This window comes from Bos grunniens, chromosome X (genome assembly GCF_055505025.1).
Source record: "Bos grunniens cultivar Pamir isolate PY7600 chromosome X, Bosgru_T2T1.0, whole genome shotgun sequence".
In the NCBI taxonomy this organism is placed as follows: domain Eukaryota; kingdom Metazoa; phylum Chordata; class Mammalia; order Artiodactyla; family Bovidae; genus Bos; species Bos grunniens.
This window is the reverse complement of record NC_141194.1, coordinates 62,234,310-62,255,186: the sequence shown is the minus strand read 5'-3', so window position 1 is coordinate 62,255,186 and position 20,877 is coordinate 62,234,310. Positions and strand designations below refer to the sequence as shown.

General features: G+C 41.6%; 1 protein-coding gene across 2 annotated transcripts in view; it reads right to left on the bottom strand.

The window, feature by feature from the left end:
* Nucleotides 1-16,768, bottom strand: part of EDA (ectodysplasin A) — a 483,240-nt gene extending 466,472 nt beyond the window's left edge. Inside the window, exons 1-2 of one of the 2 annotated variants that reach the window (XR_015159876.1) lie at nucleotides 16,589-16,726; nucleotides 10,598-10,703 (exon numbers count right to left, since the gene is read on the bottom strand). Coding sequence is in view for 1 of the 2 variants with exons in the window: in XM_086389898.1 (XP_086246024.1) it covers nucleotides 16,589-16,630 (42 nt within the window). In the remaining variant the exon portion in view is untranslated. Of the gene's footprint in view, nucleotides 1-10,597; nucleotides 10,704-16,588 lie in introns of those variants that run through there. The other variant, XM_086389898.1, reaches the window with a different exon arrangement.
* Between the last annotated feature and the right edge of the window lie 4,109 nt (nucleotides 16,769-20,877).

Genomic DNA, 20,877 nt, shown 5'->3' with positions numbered 1-20,877 from the left:
AAGTCAAGTGGGCCTTAGAAAGCATCACTATGAACAAAGCTAGGGGAGGTGATGGAATTCCAGTTGAGCTATTTCAAATCCTGGAAGATGATGCTGTGAAAGTGCTGCACTCAATATGCCAGCAAATTTGGAAAACTCAGCAGTGGCCACAGGACTGGAAAAGGTCAGTTTTCATTCCAATCCCAAAGAAAGGCAATGCTAAAGAATGCTCAAACTACTGCACAATTGCACTCATCTCACACGCTAGCAAAGTAATGCTCAAAATTCTCCAAGCCAGGCTTCAGCAAAACGTAAACCGTGAACTTCCAGATGTTCAAGCTGGTTTTTGAAAAGGCAGAGGAACCAGAGATCAAATTGCCAACATCCGCTGGATCATGGAAAAAGCAAGAGAGTTCCAGGAAAACATCTATTTCTGCTTTATTGACTATGCCAAAGCCTTTGAATGTGTGGATCACAATAAACTGTGGGAAATTCTGAAAGAGATGGGAATACCAGAACACCTGACCTGCCTCTTGAGAAACCTATATGCAGGTCAGGAAGCAACAGTTAGAACTGGACATGAAACAACAGACTGGTTCCAAATAGGAACCAGTTCCAAATAGGAAAAGGAGTACATCAAGGCTGTATATTGTCACCTTGCTTATTTAACTTATATGCAGAGTACATCATGAGAAACACTGGGCTGGAAGAAACACAAGCTGGAGTCAAGGTTGCCAGGAGAAAAAAATAACCTCAGTTATGCAGATGATACCACCCTTATGGCAGAAAGTGAAGAGGAACTAAAAAGCCTCTTGAAAGTGAAAGAGGAAAGTGAAAAAGTTGGCTTAAAGCTCAACATTCAGAAAACGAAGATCATGGCTTCTGGTCCCATCACTTCATGGGAAATAGATGGGGAAACAGTGGAAACAGTGTCAGACTTTATTTTGGGGGGCTCCAAAGTCACTGCAGATGGTGATTACAGCCATGAAATTAAAAGACGCTTACTCCTTGGAAGGAAAGTTATGACCAACCTAGACAGCATATTCAAAAGCAGAGACATTACTTTGCCAACAAAGGTCCATCTAGTCAATCTATGGTTTTTCCAGTGGTCATGTATGGATGTGAGAGTTGGACTGTGAAGAAAGCTGAGTGCCAAAGTATTGATGCTTTTGAACTGTGGTGTTGGAGAAGACTCTTGGGAGTCCCTTGGACTGCAAGGAGATCCAACCAGTCCATTGTTAAGGAGATCAGCCCTGGGAGTTCTTTGGAAGGAATGATGCTAAAGCTGAAACTCCAATACTTTGGCTACTTCATGCGAAGAGTTGACTCATTGGAAAAATCTCTGATGCTCGGAGGGATTGAGGGCAGGAGGAGAAGGGGATGACAGAGAATGAGATGGTTGGATGGCATCACTGACTCGATGGACATGAGTTTGGGTGAACTCCGGCAGTTGGTAATGGACAGGGGGGCCTGACATGCTGCAATTCATGGGTTCACAGAGTCGGACACGACTGAGTGACTCAACTGAACTGATGATGTCTCTATGTTATAGGAAAATATGTATTGATCTATTAAATATGCAGTTAGCACCCACTATGTTTCCATTCCTGTGCTGGGACCTATAGGAGAAATAGAGTTGCCACCCTTGAAAGAAATTTCATTTCAGTTGAAGAGACAAGATTCATATTAGGGAGAAGTTTCTAACCAAATATAGATATGTCAAAGTAAGTGAAAACAGCTCAACAGTTTCAAAAAACCAAACAAATGTCAAATGAGTATTTATACGATAAGAATTATTCTAGGTGCAGACAATACAAAGATGAATAAAACACATTGTTTGTACTCAAGGAATTTACAATTCAGCTGGGGAGACAAAGTATAAATATATAATTTTATTATAACGTGATAATTGCTAAGGTACAAATATGCCAGTAATGAAATGGGAACAAAAAATATGAATTAAAAAATAGAGTTGGGGGAGGGATGGATTGCGAGTTTGAGATTAGCAGATGCAAACTATCATACATAGGATGGGTGAACAACAAGGTCCTACTGTAGGGAACTGTATCCAATAGCCTGTGACAAACCATACTGGAAAAGAATATGAAAAAAAGTGTATATGTATGTACACTTTACACACACACACACACACACAGACAGTTGTATAGAGAAGGAAATGGCAACCCACTCGAGTACTTTTGCCTGGAGAATCCCATGGACAGAGGAACCTGGGGGGCTACAATCCATGGGGTCGCAGAGAGTTGGACATGACTGAGTGGCACACACACACACAAACACATACGCTTTGCTGTATAGCAGAAATTAACACATCTTAAATCAACTATATCTCAACAAAATAAATGTTAAAAATAGGCAGGATAGCAAGTTGAAAAAAATGTAGTTAATACTAAAGCAGTAAAGATAGAAATAGATGAATTGTACATGGCTTGTGTTTAATTTCACAAATTGTTTTGTGCTAGATTCGATGGACATGAGTCTGAGTGAACTCCGGGAGTTGGTGGTGGACAGGGAGGCCTGGCATGCTGCGATTCATGGGGTCGCAAAGAGTTGGACACAACTGAGTGACTGAAGTGAACTGAGACTCCTCTTTCTGTTTCCCACGATTTACACCAAGTCATTGAGCCTTTACCTAATGTCATCCTCTACGTGACCATGGTTCTTTGACAGTTCATCTTGGCAAACATTTGAGGCCCTTTGTGTGTCAAGCTCTGTGCCAGAGATCCAAAAATACAGAAAAAATGCACAGTTCCTTCCTCGAAGAAGCGGAAGAGGAAGAGAGTTAACATTTGTCAAATGCCCACTTTTGCCAGGCTGTATGCTAGGTTTCTTATATTATCTCATTTAATCCTCACAAAAATTTTATGAGATAAATGATGTTATCCTTTTATAAAAGAAAACACTAAAGCTCAGAGAAGTTAAATAACTAGAGCTGGACATATCTTGAACAGATGGTGACATAAAATAGTTTCTGTTTATAGTGAGGTGATTGCATGTTCTCCTTTCAATAGTTAATCTGGCACATTTAATTGAATGACTTTGTAAATATGAAAAGTGCCATATATTAATATTCTGGGGGGAAAACAAACCTAGTATTAAGGTTTTATAACTTTATTGATTGTTGGATTGAGTTTACTAGCATTTGCATCTATGTTCATAAGTGAAATTGGCTTGTAATTTGTATTTACTTTGTCAAGTATTACGGGGTGACACGGTCATATGCTGAAGCCCTAACCTATAGTACCTCAAAATGTAACTATACAGTTGGAGACAGGGCTTTTCAAGGGATGATGAAGGTAAGATAAGGCCGGTGGGGTGGGCCCTAAACCTTCTGCAGGGGATCTTCCCCACCCAGGGATCAAACCCAGGTCTGCTGCATTGTGGGCGAATGCTTTACCCTCTGAGACACCAGGGGAGCCCGAACCTAAACTCACTTGTGCTTATAAGAAGAGGAAATTTAGACACACAAGAAGAAATTCAAACACAGAAAAGGGGTCACTTGTGCACAGAGGAAAAACCATGTGAGGACACAGTGTGACACAGGTCATCTACAAGTCAAGGAGGGAGGCCTCAGAAGAAATGAAGCCTGTGGACACCTTAATTTTGAACTAATAGCCTCCAGAAGTGTAAGAGAAGAATTTTCTGTTGTTTAAGTTAAAAAAAATAAAAGTAACTGGCTGAAAATCACACAGCTAATAAGTGGCTGGGTGGTTACTTGAATCTGTATTTGTACTCAGGAAAGTGGCCACCTAATGAGAAGAACAGGCATTTATACCTCACAGTTCTCTTCAAGAAGACCTGCCATAAGGGTATGAATAAAATACTCCAAGTCCTTGGAGGAATCCAAAAATACTTCCTCAAAGTGACTCTTTTTTGAGGAATAACGGTGGAACTAGGGCTGAGGGACATTCTAGAAGACAGTAGAGAATGGATTCCTAAGGATACACAGCTACTTATAATGTAATTACTTGAAAATTTTGTTCCATCCCCACAAGGAATCTGAGCTGGAAAAAAATGTAGTTTTTTTAAAAAAATTAATTTATTTATTTTAATTGGAGGCTAATTACTTTGCAATATTGTAGTGGTTTTTGCCATACATTGACATGAATCAGCCACGAATGTACATGTGTTCCTCATCCTGAACCCCCCTCCCACCTCCCTCCCCATCCCATCCCTCAGGGTCATCCCAGTGCACCAGCCCAGAGCACCCTGTCTCATGCATCGAACCTGGACTGGCAATCCATTTCACATATGATAATATACATGTTCAATGCTATTCTCTCAAATCATCCCACCCTCGCCTTCTCCCACAGAGTCCAAAAGACTGTTCTTTACATCTGTGTCTCTTTTGCTGTCTCACATATAGGGCCATCATTACTATCTTTGTAGTTTTGTTAGCTGTATTTTATCCATTGAACCAGTGAAGTTGCTCAGTCATGTCTGACTCTTTGCAATCCCATGGACTGTAGCCTACCAGGCTCCTCCATCCATGGATTTCCAGGCAAGAGTACTGGAGTGGGTTGCCATTTCCTTCTCCAGGAGATCTTCCCAACCTAGGGATTGAACCCAGGTCTCCAGCATTGCAGGCAGACACTTTACTGTCTGAGCTACCAGGGAGTTATTTTATCCATTAAGTCATTAAAAATATAATTAGCTCTAATTATTACAAGATTCTGGCTGTTTTCTAATCTCTCCACATATCTTATCTATGCAATAGCCTTGTTGCATTTTTCTCAAAGTCTTGAAAATATTAATTTATACCTTGATCTCCCCTGAGAATGTAGCCAGAGGATATTAATCCAGAGACTGGACAAGCAGAATGGTGCCTTTTTTTGTGCCAGGTCACTCTGACACCAGTCATCCTAGCTGGGAATTTCTTTCAGTGGCAATCACTCCTCACCTCTGGGTCTATAGAGAACTCTAGATCAGTCTCATTTAGACAAGTGGCCAAAGGACAGTGTTACTACTTTCAACCCCCAGCTGTTCTCCCTGCCCTCTTCCTTCCCAGTCCTCTGCAGCAGAACTTTCCTGAGTGTTGTGAGATCTCTAGGTGTCTCTTTTCTTTTCCTCCAAATTCTGAAAAGTTCCCAAGGCAAACATATCCATTCACCCATCCAGCCATTCACCCAAATCCACAGTCACATCCATCCACCAACCTACCCACCTACAGTCAATAAATATTCATTGAGAAATTATCATGTGCTGGGTATAGAGCTGGGTATCTGGGATAGAGATAAGAAACTGACTTTAGAGTGACCAACAGTCCCATATTGTACAGCACTGGGGTGGGGTGGGGTGGGGGAGCTCCCCAGGTATGATATTTTCAGTGCTAAAATCAAGAAAGCCCTGGCAAACCAGGATGACTTGGCCACCCTATGCTTCTGTCAATGGAATGGGAATACAAGGAACTATGATCAAACCAAAAAGACAGTGTTTTATTCATCACTAACTCCAGTATACGAAAGAATGTCTAGCACTTAATGAGGATAAAATAGCAGTTGACTGATCAGTGGCAGGAATGACTGACAAAAGTGCTGTAAGAGGATGTTTTGGGAAGGTAGATTCATTATTTAGCAAATACTTATCAAGGGCCTGCTATGTTGACAAGTACAGTGCTAATCACTAGAGATACAATGATGAGTAAAACCAGACATGGTCCCTGCCCTTATTGGTGCTTACAGTATAAGAAAAAAATTGATATTTAAATAGTACACCAAAATTAGAGAATACTTTGGGACCACATTGTGGGAGAACTTTCCCCAGTCTACTGATCAGGTAAGACAATGCTAGAGGAAGTAATGTTTAAACTGAGACTTAAAAAAAAAAAAAAAAAGAATGAGTAAGAAAGAAGAAGGTGGGTAGGGAGTGGGAGAAAGTTAAAAGATTTACGTCAAATGAGTTCTGGAAAGAGACTTCCCATGTGAGAAGATGTGGCTGTAACAGCAACTCCAGCTTCATCCTCTGAGGTTTCATTTTTCCCCCACAGTATTATTTCACTTTAATACCCAAAATGTATTTCTCTTTAGATATCCACTCAGGGGTCAAGCCTTCTATGAGGACTCTCTGGCCTCTCTTCTTTCAGACTGATTTGAGCATTCCATCTGGGGAGGTCCAGCTACATGCTCACCAAAACATGTTTTCAAATCTCCTTCTCAGCATAGCACTGGACTATATTTCTCAGCCCTCCTGCATCTTGATGGGGCCACATGACCACATGCTGTGTTACTTCTGCCACAAAATGGTTATGAAAAAGGTATATTTTCTCCAATTTGGCTCTGTCTCCCCATATGCCAGATAGGTGATGCTTAACAGTCTTTAATAGAGGATGGAACAGGCCTGGATCTCTAAATGACTTTGTGGAGTAGAGCCTCCCTTCTCAAGCTGACCCTCAGTAAACCTGAACATGAGTTAGAAATAGTTTATTCTTAACTATTCTTAAAACACACATTTGTCCCTTATATTTGGGAGTTTATATGTTACAGGAAGTAGCCCTACTTACCTTAACTATTACACCATTCTCTACCCTGATCATATTTATCTCTGCACCATTTAAAATCATGCAACGTACTTACTTGTTTATAGGAATGTCTTATCTATTAGAATCTAAGTTCCTTGATAGGTCTTACTCCTCTTTGAATCCTTAGCACCTAGTACAGTGCCTAGCACGTGTAAGTACTTAACTATTCAATGAATGAGTGAATAAATGAATGCACGATGCTTAACCCTCTGGGGGGTTTCCACTCTCCCTTTAAAAATCAGGCCCACAATGGAAAAAGCCCCATTCTCTGTTTTTCCTTAGTGTAGCTTCCATTCTCTGAAGGAATTTTACTAAATCCTAAGAGAAAACAGAAAATAATTATAGAAAATAGTAACAGCAGAGTCAGGTTTCTATACCACAGGTTTTGAATTTCGCAAGCCCAGTAAAAGCAGTGAAAAGTTTTCTTTACAGAAATGAAACTATGCCATTTGCAGCAATGTGAATGGATCTGGAGATTATCATACTAAGTGAAGTAAGTCAGACAAAGACAAATATCATGTGATATCACTTATATGTAGACTCTAAAAAAATGATACAATCAAACTTATTTACAAACAGAATCACAGACTTTGGAAACAAATTTATGGTTACCAAAGGGGAAATAGGGGGAAGGGTAAATTAGAAGTTTGGGATTAACATATACACACTACTATATATAAAATAAATAAACAAGAACCTACTGTATAGCACAGGGAAATATATTCAATATCTTATAATAAATTATAATGGAAAGGAATCTGAAAAAGAATATAATATGGAATCTAGAAAAATGATACTGATGAACCTATTTGCAGGGCAGCAATGGAAATGCAGACATAGAGAATGGACTTGGAGACACAGTGGGGGAGGAGAGGATGGGATAAATCGAGAGAGTAGCATGGAAACCTGTGCATTGCCATATGTAAAATGGATAGCCAGTGGGAATTCGTTGTATGATGTAGGGAGCTCAGCTGGGTGCTCTGTGATAAACTAGAGGGGTGGAATACAGTAGGGGGTAGGAGGAAGGTTCAAGAGGTAGAGAACTTATATATACCTATGGCTGATTCTTGTTGATGTATGGCAGAAGCCAATACAATATTATAAAGCAATTATCCTTCAATTAAAAATAAATTTAAGAAGAATATATATATAACTGAATCACTTTGCTGTACACCCGAAATTAACACATTGTAAATCAACCATACTTCAATAAAAATATGCAAATAAAAGTATTATTTACAGAGACCCCAAACCCTTTTTATTGAGATAGATTTACTCTTTAGGCCTGCTAAATAAATTTTTCCCTGCTCCGACACCTTTCCCATGCACGGCACGCTCCAATTAATAATGTCTCTCTTTACATTCCCTCATAGCTCAGTTGATAAAGAATCCACTTGCAATGCAGGAGACCCTGGTATGATTCCTGGGTTGGGAAGATCCCCTGGAGAAGGGATAGGCTACCCACTCCAGTACTCTTGGGCTTCCCTTGTGGCTCAGCTGGTAAAGAATCTGACTGCAATGCGGGAGACCTGGGTTCGATTCCTGGGTTGGGAAGATTCCCTGGAGAAGGGAAAGGCTACCCACTCCAGTATTCTGGCCTAGAGAATTCCATGGACTGTATAGTCCATGGGGTCACAAAGAGTCAGACACGACTGAGTGACTTTCAACATCCAGGGAACTGGGATGCATTGATGGGCTGATGTGACCATCAGCCAGCAGCTTCTCCTGGTTTTCCTTTACCACCACCTTGCACCCTGACTGTTGCTTAGTCATGAGGCTCTCTGGATATCTCAGCCCCCAAACTCTCTCACCTCTGCCTCCCCATTTCCAACTATCAGCTGCTAAAATCCTCAGTCTGCTGCTTCAAATTTCACAGGCCTTGAAAGGATTCACACTTTCAATTCTGGTGTTCGGCCCACAACAATTACCTATTTCTTAGCCAGTTTGCTGGAGAGGAATGATTGCATCCTTGATTCTCCAGAACTGGCCCTGGAGCCTTCTCTAAGGGTTCAGGTGCTCTCTTCATCATTCACTCCCCTCTACCACACAATACTCTGAACAGTCCTGCAGTGAGCATTAGAACCCATACTGAGGTTGTTTTGGGAGAATAGAAAGAGGAGGGGTACAGTGTAAATAAGAGACAGACACAAAACAAGCTTTGAGCAGTTGTTGTGTGAAAAAGAGTATGCTACAATGTGCTGAATATGCTTGTATGATTTACAAGTTTTTGTAAGAGCAAGCAGCTCTTTTTTTCTGTGCTCACTGGGCCAGTAAACACAGCATAAGCTAAGGTAAAAAATAGAACTAGTTCACAATAAACAAACCCTTACTGCATGCTAGTGCCTTAGAGTTAAATATGGACATTGCCCTTGCTCTGAGAATAAAGGAGCCATGCTTTCTTTCAGCATGGAGCCCTGAACCTAGGATTTATTCCATTGGTTCAACACAATGAAGTCTGTAGCTGAGTGAACAATCATGTATCCTATAAGGAACCCCTAGGGGCTAGTTTGGACTTCCCTCACAGCTCAGTCGGTAAAGAATCTGCCTGCAATGCAGGAGACTTGGGTTCGATTCCTGGGTTGGGAAGATCCCCTGGAGAAGGAAATGGCAATCCACTCCAGTATTCTTGCCTGGAAAATCCCATAGACAGAGGAGCCTGGTGGGCTACAGTCCATGGGGTCGCAAGAGTCGGACACGACTTAGCGACTAAACCACCTCCAGGGGCTAGTTTTAGTTCTGGCATATAGTACGTACTGTTGTGACTGATCAGTAAATAAGTTCTCAGCAAATATTCATTCTTTCATGAAGACCATGTCCTTTAAGAGTGGAGAGTTGCCAATTCACAACTAGCTGTCAATTCATGATTCATGAGACCCTATCCTCAGCCCTGAAGGGTTTAGATGGTGAGGGAGAGGGGAAAGCATAAGGGAAAAGTCTAGGCCAGCATGACAGACATAAGGGAGGAGACAACTCCTCTTTCTGTCATCCATGGCAGACATTGCTAATTAATCATAGCATTCTACCACTGAGTTCACTTGCATCCTCTGACTTCTTAACACATCATTCAGTTGGAGTGCAGCATGAAATGTATTTACCACCTGAATCTAGGCTCCCTCAGTTACAGAGAGAGTCATGAATACAGATCCACAAGGAAAGTAAGACACTTATACAGTAAATCAGAAAATCTTCCCGGAATACACCATCACTTTTGCTTTTTCATACTCATGGTTAAGATTTATTATCAGAATTTATTAAGGATATTAAGATTTAATAAGGATACACAGCCAGATCATAAAGGGAAAATACATAAATGGAATCGAGGAATCTAGGTACAAAGACCATGAGTTTTCCTATTTTTGAACTTCTGAACATGCTGTTTACTCCTCTTGAAATGAAATTTCCCTCCCCTGTCTTTTTGGTGAATTCCTAGTCATCCTTCATGGTTTAGCTCAAGCTTAACCTCCTTTCTGAAGCTGTGTGTCTCTTTCTCCATCCCAAAGAGAGTTAATTATTTCTAGCCAATTCTTCTCAGTCTACTTTCATTCCTTTGGCAATGTTTATTATGTGTTTACCATGAGGTAGAGAGTGGGCTCCTATTCCTTGCCTTATTCCTTAAAGACTGCGGTACCTCAGTGCCATGTCCTCATCTCCTCTCATTTCCCTCCAGGCGCTCTCCATGGGCCATTCTATTCACTCACATGGCTTCAGGGGGCAGCCCTCTCATCTGATCCTTTATTCTGCACATCCACAAATCTGTTTGGATGTTTTGCAAACACCTGGAAATCAACACGCATCAAACTCAATGAACTATTTTCTTCCACCCTGCATCTGCCCCCTCTCCAGTGCTCTCTATCCCAGCACATGGCATTGCTGTCTATCTAGGTGACTAGAAACCTGGAAACTCTGACTTTTCCTCTTCTTTGGCCCCCACATCTGATCAATCACCAAGCAAATCCCATCAATCATCCCATCCACATCTCTCTGGCATTGCTCTAACTTGCTCCATCCCTACTGCTATCACCCTATCTGGGTCACCACACGCTCTCATCTGGATCTCTGTATGGGACTCTCAGCTTGCATCCATTTCTTGCTTTCTTCCAATCTGTTCCCTATAAAACTGTGAGAAGGACTTTGTAAATGTAGATATGATGCATCACTCTTGAAAACTCTTCAATTGTTTCCGATTTGCCTGGAAGTAGAGTCAAAAAGGCAAAATGGTTGTCGGATGAGGCCTTACAAATAGCTGAGAAAAGAAAAGAAACTAAAGGCAAAGGAAAAAAGGAAAGATATACCCATTTAAATGCAGAGTTCCAAAGAATAACAAGGAAAGATAAGAAAGCCTTCCTCAGAGATCACAGCAAAGAAATAGAGGAAAACAAGAGAATGGGAAAGACTAGAGATCTTCAAGAAAATTAGAGATACCAAGGGAACATTTCATGCAAAGATGGGCACAATAAAGGACAGAAATGGTATGGACCTAACAGAAGCAGAAGATTTTTTTTATTTTTATTTTTTTTTTAAATTTTAAAATATATTTATTTTAACTGGAGGCCAATTACCTTACAATATTGTATTGGTTTTGCCATACATTGACATGAATCTGCCACGGGTGTACATGTGTTCCCCATCCTGAACCTCCCTCCCACCTCCCTCCCCATCCTATCCCTCTGGGTCATCCCAGTGCACCAGCCCCGAGCACCCTGTATCATGCATCAAACCTGGACTGGTGATTCATTTCACATATGATAATATACATGTTTCAATGCCATTCTCCCAAAACATACCCCCCTCTCCCTCTTCCACAGAGTCCAAAAGACTGTTCTATACATCTGTGTCTCTTTTTCTGTCTCGCATACATGGTTATCGTTACCATCTTTCTAAATTCCATATATATGTGTTAGTATACTGTATTGGTGTTTTTCTTTCTGGCTTACTTCACTCTGTGTAATAGACTCCAGTTTCATTCACCTCATTAGAACTGATTCAAATGTATTCTTTTTAATGGCTGAGTAATATTCCACAGCTTTCTTATCCATTCATCTGCTGATGGACATCTAGATTGCTTCCATGTCCTGGCTATTATAAATAGTGCTGCAATGAACATTGGGGCACACGTGTCTCTTTCAATTCTGGTTTCCTCGGTGTGTATGCCCAGCAGTGGGATTGCTGGGTCATAAGGCAGTTCTATTTCCAGTTTTTAAAGTTATCTCCCCATGGTTCTCCAGAGTGGCTGTACTAGTTTGCATTCCCACCAACAGTATAACAGGGTTCCCTTTTCTCCACACCTTCCCAAGCATTTATTGCTTGTAGACTTTTGGATAGCAGCCATTCTGACTGGCATGAAATGGTACCTCATTGTGGTTTTGATTTGCATTTCTCTGATAATGAGTGATGTTGAGCATCTTTTCGTGTGTTTGTTAGCCATCTGTATGTCTTCTTTGGAGATGTGTCTGTTTAGTTCTTTGGCCCATTTTTTGATTGGGTCATTTATTTTTCTGGAATTGAGCTGCAGGAGTTGCTTGTATATTTTTTAGATTCATTCTTCGTCAGTTGAAGCTGAAGATACTAAGAAGAGGTGGCAAGAATACACAGAACTATACAAAAAAAAGATCTTCATGACTCAGATAACCACAGTGGTGTGATCACTCATCTAGAGCCAGACATCCTGGAATGTGAAGTCAAGTGGGCCTTAGGAATCATCACTACAAACAAAGCTAGTGGAGGTGATGGAATTCCAGTTGAGCTATTTAAAATCCTAAAAGATGATGCTGTGAAAGTGCTGCACTCAATATGCCAGCCAATCTGTAAAACTCAGCAGTGGCCACAGGACCGGAAAAGGTCAGCTTTCATTCCAATCCCAAAGAAAGGCAATGCCAAAGATTGCTCAAACTACCAAACAATTGCACTCATCTCACATGCTAGCAAATTAATGCTCAAAATTCTCCAAGCCAGGCTTCAACAGCACATGAACCATGAACTTCCAGATGTTCAAGCTGGATTTAGAGAAGGCAGAGGAGCCAGAGATCAAATTGCCAACATCTGCTGGATCATGGAAAAAGCAGGAGAGTTCCAGAAAAACATCTATTTCTTCTTTATTGACTATGCCAAAGCCTTTGATTGTGTGGATCACAACAAACTGTGGAAAAGTTCTTCAGGAGATGGGAATATCAGACCACCTGACCTGCCTCTTGAGAAACCTGTATGCAGGTCAGGAAGCAACAGTTAGAACTGGATATGGAACTACAGACTGGTTCCAAATAGGAAAAGGAGTACATTAAGGCTGTATATTGTCACCCTGCTTATTTAACTTCTATGCAGAGTGTATCATGCAAAATGCCAGGCTGGATGAAGCACAAGCTGGAATCAAGATTGCCAGGAGAAATATCAAATACCTCAGATACACAGATGACACCTGACACCACCCTTATGGCAGAAAGCTAAGAAGAACTAAAGACCCTCTTGATGAAAGAGAAAGAGGAGACTGAAAAAGTTGGCTCAACACTCAACATTCAGAAAACTAAGATCATGGCATCCAGTCCTATCACTTCATGGCAAATAGATGGGGAAACAATGGAAACAGTGACAGATTTTAGTTTTTTGGGCTCCAAAATCACTGCAGATGGTGACTGCAGCCATGAAATTAAAAGACACTTGCTCCTTGGAAGAAAAGCTATGACCAACCTGACAGCATATTAAAAAGCAGAGACATCACTTTACCAACAAAGGTCCGTCTAGTCAAAGCTATTGTTTTTCCAGTAGTCACGTATTGGTGTGAGATTTGAACCATAAAGAAAGCTGAGCACTGAAGAATTGATGCTTTTGAACTGTGGTATTGGAGAAAGACTCTTGAGAGTCCTTTGAACTGCAAGGAGATTCAACCAGTCCATCCTAAAAGAAATTGGTCCTGAATATTCATTGGAAGGACTGATGCTGAAACTGAAACTCCAATACTTTGAAAGCTGAAACTCCAATACTTTGGCCACCTGATGCGAAGAGCTGACTCATTTGAAAAGACCCTGATGCTGGGAAAGATTGAAGGCGGGAGGAGAAGGGGACGACAGAGGATGAGATGGTTGGATGGCATCACTGGCACAATGGACATGAGTTTGAGTAGGCTCTGAGAGGTGGTGATCGACAGGGAGGCCTGTTGCAGTGCAGTCCGTGGGGTTGCAAAGAGTTGGACATGACTGAGTGACTGAACTGACTGAGAGTCAAAACGTGCCTTTGAAAATGGACCAATGCAATCAGGCTGCCATCTATTTCTCCTGCTTCCTCCTCCATGCTCACCACCCATCAGTCCCCTCCTCACACTGTACGCCCCTGCCACACTAAAGTTCTTTCAGTTCATCTAGAATGGATACCATTTCCTCTGCTTGGAAAATTCCTTCTCCGCCTCACTGAATTTCTACTTATTCTTTAGGCCTCATCTTTGATATCACCCCCTCTGGAGTATCATTCCCTCTGGAAGGCCTCTCTTTTTTATTGAGGTATAGTTGACTCACAATATTGTGTTGGTTTCTGGTGTACAGAAGAGTGGTTAAGTTATACAAAATATTCTTTTTCATGTTTTTTTCCATGATGGTTTATCATATGATATTGGATATAGTTCCCTGTGCTACACAGTAGGACCTTGTTGTTTATCCATCCTATATATAATAATTTGGATCTACTAGTCCCAAACCGGGAGGCTCTCTGGACGACACCTAGTCACCGAGTCTGCTGCCCCTTCATCCGCTCCTCCAAAATTTTGTGCTTTCTTTGTTTTAATGGTAACTTCACACTAAACTCGGATCACTTGTTTGCTTGTCTGAGCCCCTCCACCAGCCTGTGAGCTCCCTTGAGGCCAGAGAACAGGACTGTCTTATTTTCACTTATACACCTAGTGCTTAACACAGTACCTATTCCAGAGTAAAGTGAAAGTGAAGTCTCTCAGTAGTGTCCGACTCTTTGTGACCCCGTGGACTGTAGCCTACCACGCTTCTCCATGCATCCATGGGATTTTCCAGGCAAGAGTACTGGAGTGGGTTGCCATTTCCTTCTCCAGAGGATCTTCCTGACCCAGGGATCGAACCCGGGTCTCTCGCATTGTAGGCAGACGCTTTACCGTCTGAGCCACCAGGGAAGCCCATTCCAGAGAAGGTGCTCAGTAAATATTGGTTGACCGCATGAGTGGTTGGAACCTAGTAGAGAAATCTCCTCTAGACTGGACAGAAATTTGGAAGGCTGATAAATAACCCCCATTGAAGCAGTGCTTCTCTATAAATGGGCTTGTTTGTAAATGTTAATGTATGACTGGCAAGAGATTAATTGGAAGCAGAACAATAGGTGAGAAACAAATTGTTCCCTGGTGTGCGTAGACCAAGGAATGAGTCAGGAAACAATGAAAGAAGCAGGATGAAATTAGCTAAAACAGAAGATTAGCATGAAATAGCCTGCAAGAAGCTGGAGAGCAGGCAAGGAAGGAAAAGACTGAGTGAGTGGTGAGCTAAGAATAACCACTAGAACAGGTTATGGTGCTTTATATTTTATAAAGCCCTTCACATACCCTATTCACCAAATCCTCACAACAACTAGTTAATATACCTATTATGATATGAGTTATGATATTATGATTATATGAGTTATTACCATTATGATGAGTTCTTAATATAACTGTTATTAATATGAGTTCTATTATTAACATAAATTCCTTCTTAATGTTAGCACAAGAAGAAACTGAGGTTCAGAAGAGTAAGAGTAACCTGGCAGAGCCATGTAGCCATCGATGAGAAAGCTAGGACTCCACTTCAAGTGCAGGAACTGCCATACCTGCCATACTCAGCTACACCCTAGAGCATCTTAGGGCAGGGAGATTTAGGGCAAGTGAGATAGCCATTCTGTTAGAGGCAGTTCAGGGTTCCTCACCCCTTGCATACAACTCCTATCTGTGTCAGGGGCCCTTCTCAGTGGGGTCTTAACACCTTAGGATTTCTAGTATCACATTCAGAAAGCTGTGTTAGAATCACACTTTTCTCTGTCCCCTACTTTTATTGATATAATATCAATAATATTATATCATGGCACAGAATGAGCTACTGGGCTACATCTAGGAAACAGGCACTAACGGAAGGGGCTGGATCTAAAAGGTAGGGCAGGGGACTCAGGCAAGAGCAGGGAGATCCATACCAGCAATTATCCAATCTCTCGAGAGAAACAAACTAGTCAGCCCCTTGAAGGCCTGCTCCAGTGAGGCCCAGATCCATACAGAAGAAGGGAATATCTCATAGGAATACTAAAATTCCCAGGCCACTGACTGCTCAGGGCTCTGCAATGGCCATTCAAATGAACAACAGACAGCAAACAGACCATAAACACAAACAGAAAAGAGAGAAACAAAATCTGTGAAGCTTTAACAGGTCTCATTTCTCAGGCAGGAAGGAACCAGGCAGAGGGCTTGAGGGGAATTAAAGGAGAAAACACCTGAGAGCGTGTGGTAGGGTGAAAAATGGCCCCTAAAAGATATCTACGTTGAAATCCCCTGAACCTGTGAATGCTGCCTTGTGTGGTAGGAAAGGACATTGCAGCTGTGATTAATATAAGGATTTTGAGGCGCGGAGATTATCCTGGGTTGTCTGGGTGGACCCTAAATGTGTCCTTATACGAGGGAGTCAGAGAGAACATTGACAAAGCAATATGACCAAGGAAGCAGAGACTGGAGTGATGCAGCTACAATCCAAGGAATGCTGGCAGAGGCATTCCAGAAACTGAACGAGAAAAGGACTGGATTCTCCCCCTAGATTCTCCAAAGGGAGCGTGGCCCTACTGACACCTTGATTTCAGCCCAGGGAGATTGATTTTGGACTTCTGACCCACAGAACTGTAAAAAGTTAAATGTGTTATTTTAAGCCACTAAGTTTGTGGTAATTTGTTACAGTAGCCATAGGAAACTTATACAAAGTACCAAAATGTTCAGACATTTTTAGATATTGCAGATGCCTGTCACCACTGTAGATTGTACACACTCAAGAGAGATGCCCAGCCTCTTTCTACTACCTTCTCATCTCCCCATTAGAAAAGAAATCTGGGGTGACTTACCTCTGCACTTTGTTCCAGAAAGACAGAGTGTACAAATCTCATGGATTTTCTTTTCAGGAATGCTTCAGAAGCAATATTTGGGTTGGTTGGGACCAAGGCTTAGGTGAAAGTGGGAAGGTGGAATCTGGCCTAAGTGACAGGCTTATTCAAACACCAGCCAAGACTTGTCCATAGCACACGGTAGGCCTAGAAGTTGAAGAGATAAATGGACATATGAGATCTCCAGGGGAAGCCAATTTTCATTAAAGAGGGTCAGCTATAAAAGTCATGTGTCAGGGATTCAAGCTTAAGGTATTAGAACATCTGAGCAAGAATACCAGCCACTGGGGGCTTGGAGTTAGAAAGTCGGAACAAAACTGGTGATAAAGCAGACTCCATGCTGTACCTTCTCTTCCCTCTGCTAAGGTCAAGACTGGTCCCTCAGGGTGAGATTGAAGCAGAGCCTACAAATAACAACAAAACTAGCGAACACCACATAACACTTACTGTGGGACAGGCAATATACTAAAGTTGTTCATATGTATTAATTTCTTTAATTCCTCAGCACTACCCTATGAAGTAGGTACCATTGCTAGTTCTATTTCAAAATATGTGAAGTGAGGCTTAGAGAGATCATGCACTAAGTGGAGACATATTTTTTTAAATTGAAGTATAGTTAATTTACAATGTTATGATTTCTGCTGCACAGCAAAAGGATTCAGTTATATATACATTCTTTTTATATTCTTTTCATTATGATTTATCACAGGATATTGAATATAGTTCCCTGTGCTATATAGTAGGACTTTTGTTTTTTATCCATTCTATACCAGTTTGCATCTGCTAACCCTAAATTCCCACTTTATCTCTCCCCCTTAAAGACCTCCCCCCTTGGCAACCACATATCTGTTCTCTATGTCTGTGTGGGGAGACAAAATTTAACCTGGAATTTGAAGTTGTGGCTGCCCAGCTTCAGGGCCCATTTACCAGTGGGTCTTTATCCCAGCTGCAGATTGGGAGCCCCCGCTTTTCTTTTTGGCTGCACTGCACAGTATGCAGGATCATAATTCTCCAACCAGGGATCAAACCCGTGCCCCCTGCAGTGGAAGCATGGAGTTCTAACCAGGAGACCACCACGGAAGTCCCAGACTGGGAGCTTTAATAAATACCTCTGCCTGGGTTCCACCTCAAGAGATTCTGCCTTAATTACTTAGGGCTGGGGCCTGGGCATCAATTAATAAAATCACCCCCACGTGATTCTAATAGCAGCGAGTTGAAAACCACTGAACTAGACTCTACTGACTCTTGAATGACTGGTAGCTCCTCCTTCAAATTATTACAGAAGTATGTGTTTGTTATTGAAATAAATCTCTTATAGATGAAATTTCAAGCCAAATTGGGAGACATAATAACTATAATGATTATGAGAATGGTAACTATAACTGTTTATAGCTGTATAGGCTTTGTCATTTACAAATGGCTTTTGTATACATTCTGTTCCACTTAATCCTCAAAACAACCCTGTGAATTAATGATTTCTAGCTCCATTTTACAGATGATCAAACTGAGGCTTAGAGGGGTTCATAAATGTGCCCAAAAGATCACACAGTTAGTAAGGAGCAGAACTTTGGTCTTATTTCAAATTCCCTACTGTCTTCATTTCAGTGCGGATACAACCTGCCGAGGTCATAGATTTGCATATATCTCCCTAACTCACTTCTTCCTTTCTATGCCAGCAGCCTCAGCTGCAGCCTCAACCTTCTTTCACTGTGGCAACATCATTTTGTGGGGATTCCCATCTCTGGCACCAGCCCTTCTGTCCAGTTTTCAAGGTCATGATTCAGGTTGCCTGCCATCTATCAACTTTATTTTTTCTTTGTAAAGTCATAAATGACATCAACACAAATCAAAAGAAAAGAAAAATAATTCACCGATCATCCTGCCACCCCATGAGTCATCTATTTTCATTTTTTGCTCCCCTCTCCAGGGCTTGGGCCTATGCATACATCATTCTTACATACAGTCATGGCATAGATGCAATTTCACATTCTGCTTATGTCACTTAGGATTATATCATAATCATTTGCTGTGTTGCTACAGTGTCTTTATAATTATCATTTTAATGGACACATAATATTCCATTGAGTGGATGCATCATCATTTACTGAAGTATTTCCAATTTTTCACCACTACAGATGATGCTGCAATAAACATCTCTACACAGAGCTATTTCTTCTTTTGGATGGTTTCCTAAACTGTCTACCACATTAAATGTACTTCTTCTCCAACCATTCATTCAGTCTGCAAGCATTGTCAGTTATTGGGGCACATGCTCAGAACAATCAGATGAGGGTCCTGTGCTCAGTCTGGTGGTAAGACAAGCATCTCAGCAAATATTTGTGATATTATGCTGAAAGTGCTGTGTGTGTGTGCTGTGTTCAGTCGATTCACTTGTATATGACTCTGTGACCCTACAGACTGTAGCCTACCAGGCTCCTCTGTCCATGGAATTTTCCAGGCAAAAATACTGAAGTGGGTTGCCATGCACTCCTCCAGGGGATCTTCCTGATCCAGGGATCAAACCATTGTCTTCTGCATTGCAGGTGGATTCTTTACTGCTGAGCCACCTGGGAAGCCCCTAAAATGTTATGAGTCCAGCCCAAATTCTATCTCGTTCTCCTGGGATGACTTCTCCATTGTTCACTTACTGGGACTTTGTCTCCTTCCTGGCAGCTCCAGCTAACATCATTTCTCCAATCTCTTCTTTCTTCCTTGGCTGGCCTGTCAGTGTCCCTAACTCAAAGTTCCTTTCCTCCGAGCAATCTTTCCCAACTTGGGCTTGGAATATGGACTCCCCATAGCACACAAGTTTTCTGTCTGCTTTCACCCAAACATCTCTGACTGCCACCTCCTCTTAAGAAGGCTTCCCAAAGGTTACCAAATATGGCTCTCAGGCCAAACTGGGTCTGCGGTTCTGTTGTGTGTGTTGGGTGCAGTGTTTGGATTGGCATGCCTGTGGGATGGGCTTGCCTTTCTGCTTTTCCACAGGTCATCACTCCATACTGCCTCAGATTAGGTCAGCTCCACTCAGGAACTTTCTCTGCCTGGTCTGAACTGGCAAGGCAAACTAGACTCCCTTCAACTAAACCTGAAACTTTCCGTATCTTCCCTCACTTCCATGGCCCTCTACCATAGGAATTTAATTTCTCCTGTCATCCAACCTTTACACATGTTGCTCTTTTGTTAATGTGTGGCCACTGGCTTCATTCATTTAGACAGTCAGTTGGTCAGTTAAGGAATCCTTACTGAACATCTCTATCGTATCATGCCTCCTGTGGGATGCTGGATGTAGAGAAACAAATGACTAGTGATCTTCTCATGGGTAGAACTCATGGTCCAGTATACACACGGCCTTCATGGATTTCGATTATAAGTGCCATTCAGGGAAGTATTGAAGACAAAAGAACCAGTTGGTCAAAATACTTTATGTAGGGTCTTGCATATGAAATGACTTACTCAGTGCTTTTTGATGATGACTTTGCCAAAGTGAAGGGTATTCAAGTGTCATTCTACTTCATTGTACCATGTCCCACTGGCATTTAGCTTTGTAACAGCTACTGAAAAAATTCATATTTCTTCTAGGAAAAAAACTGGTCGCCTGGAAGAGACTGGCTGATTATCTTAAGATTTCTCATTGGTAATAGTCTTATCCTTTCCTCTTATGTGGTCCCTGCCTTTGTGTAAACAAGCTTCTGTTTTGTTCATACATTGCCATACCTTTGCATAAGAACAAGTTCTAGGGCCTGAGTATGAGAAGGTCTAGACCCTCCTGCCTTCTAGGGATCAGGAGTGGGGATGCCTCCTTATCCAGACGGGAGAAAAAAGAGGGAAGAAAAGAAGAAAGGCAACCATGATCATACATGGCTTGTCCATGGCATTTAACCCTTGTTGTAGAAAACTCTCTTGATCTGCTCTTATTTTCTGTGTATCTGTCCCAGTGCTTGCTCTGGGTTACCCTACCTCTGGGTTTTCCCCCTTATCATTTTCTCTGACAGTCTTTCTTTCTCTGACCATATTAAAATGTTTTAATAACAGTTTTATTAAGATACAATTCACACACCATACTTCTGTTTCATTGACTACACTAAAGCCTTTGACTGTGGATCATAGTTTGTTGTGGATCACAACAAACTATGGAAAATTCTTAAAGAGATGGGAATACCAGACCACCTTAGCTGCCTCCTGAGAAACCTGTATGCAGGCCAAGAAGCAACAGTTAGAACCAGACATGGAAAAATGGGCATGTTCCA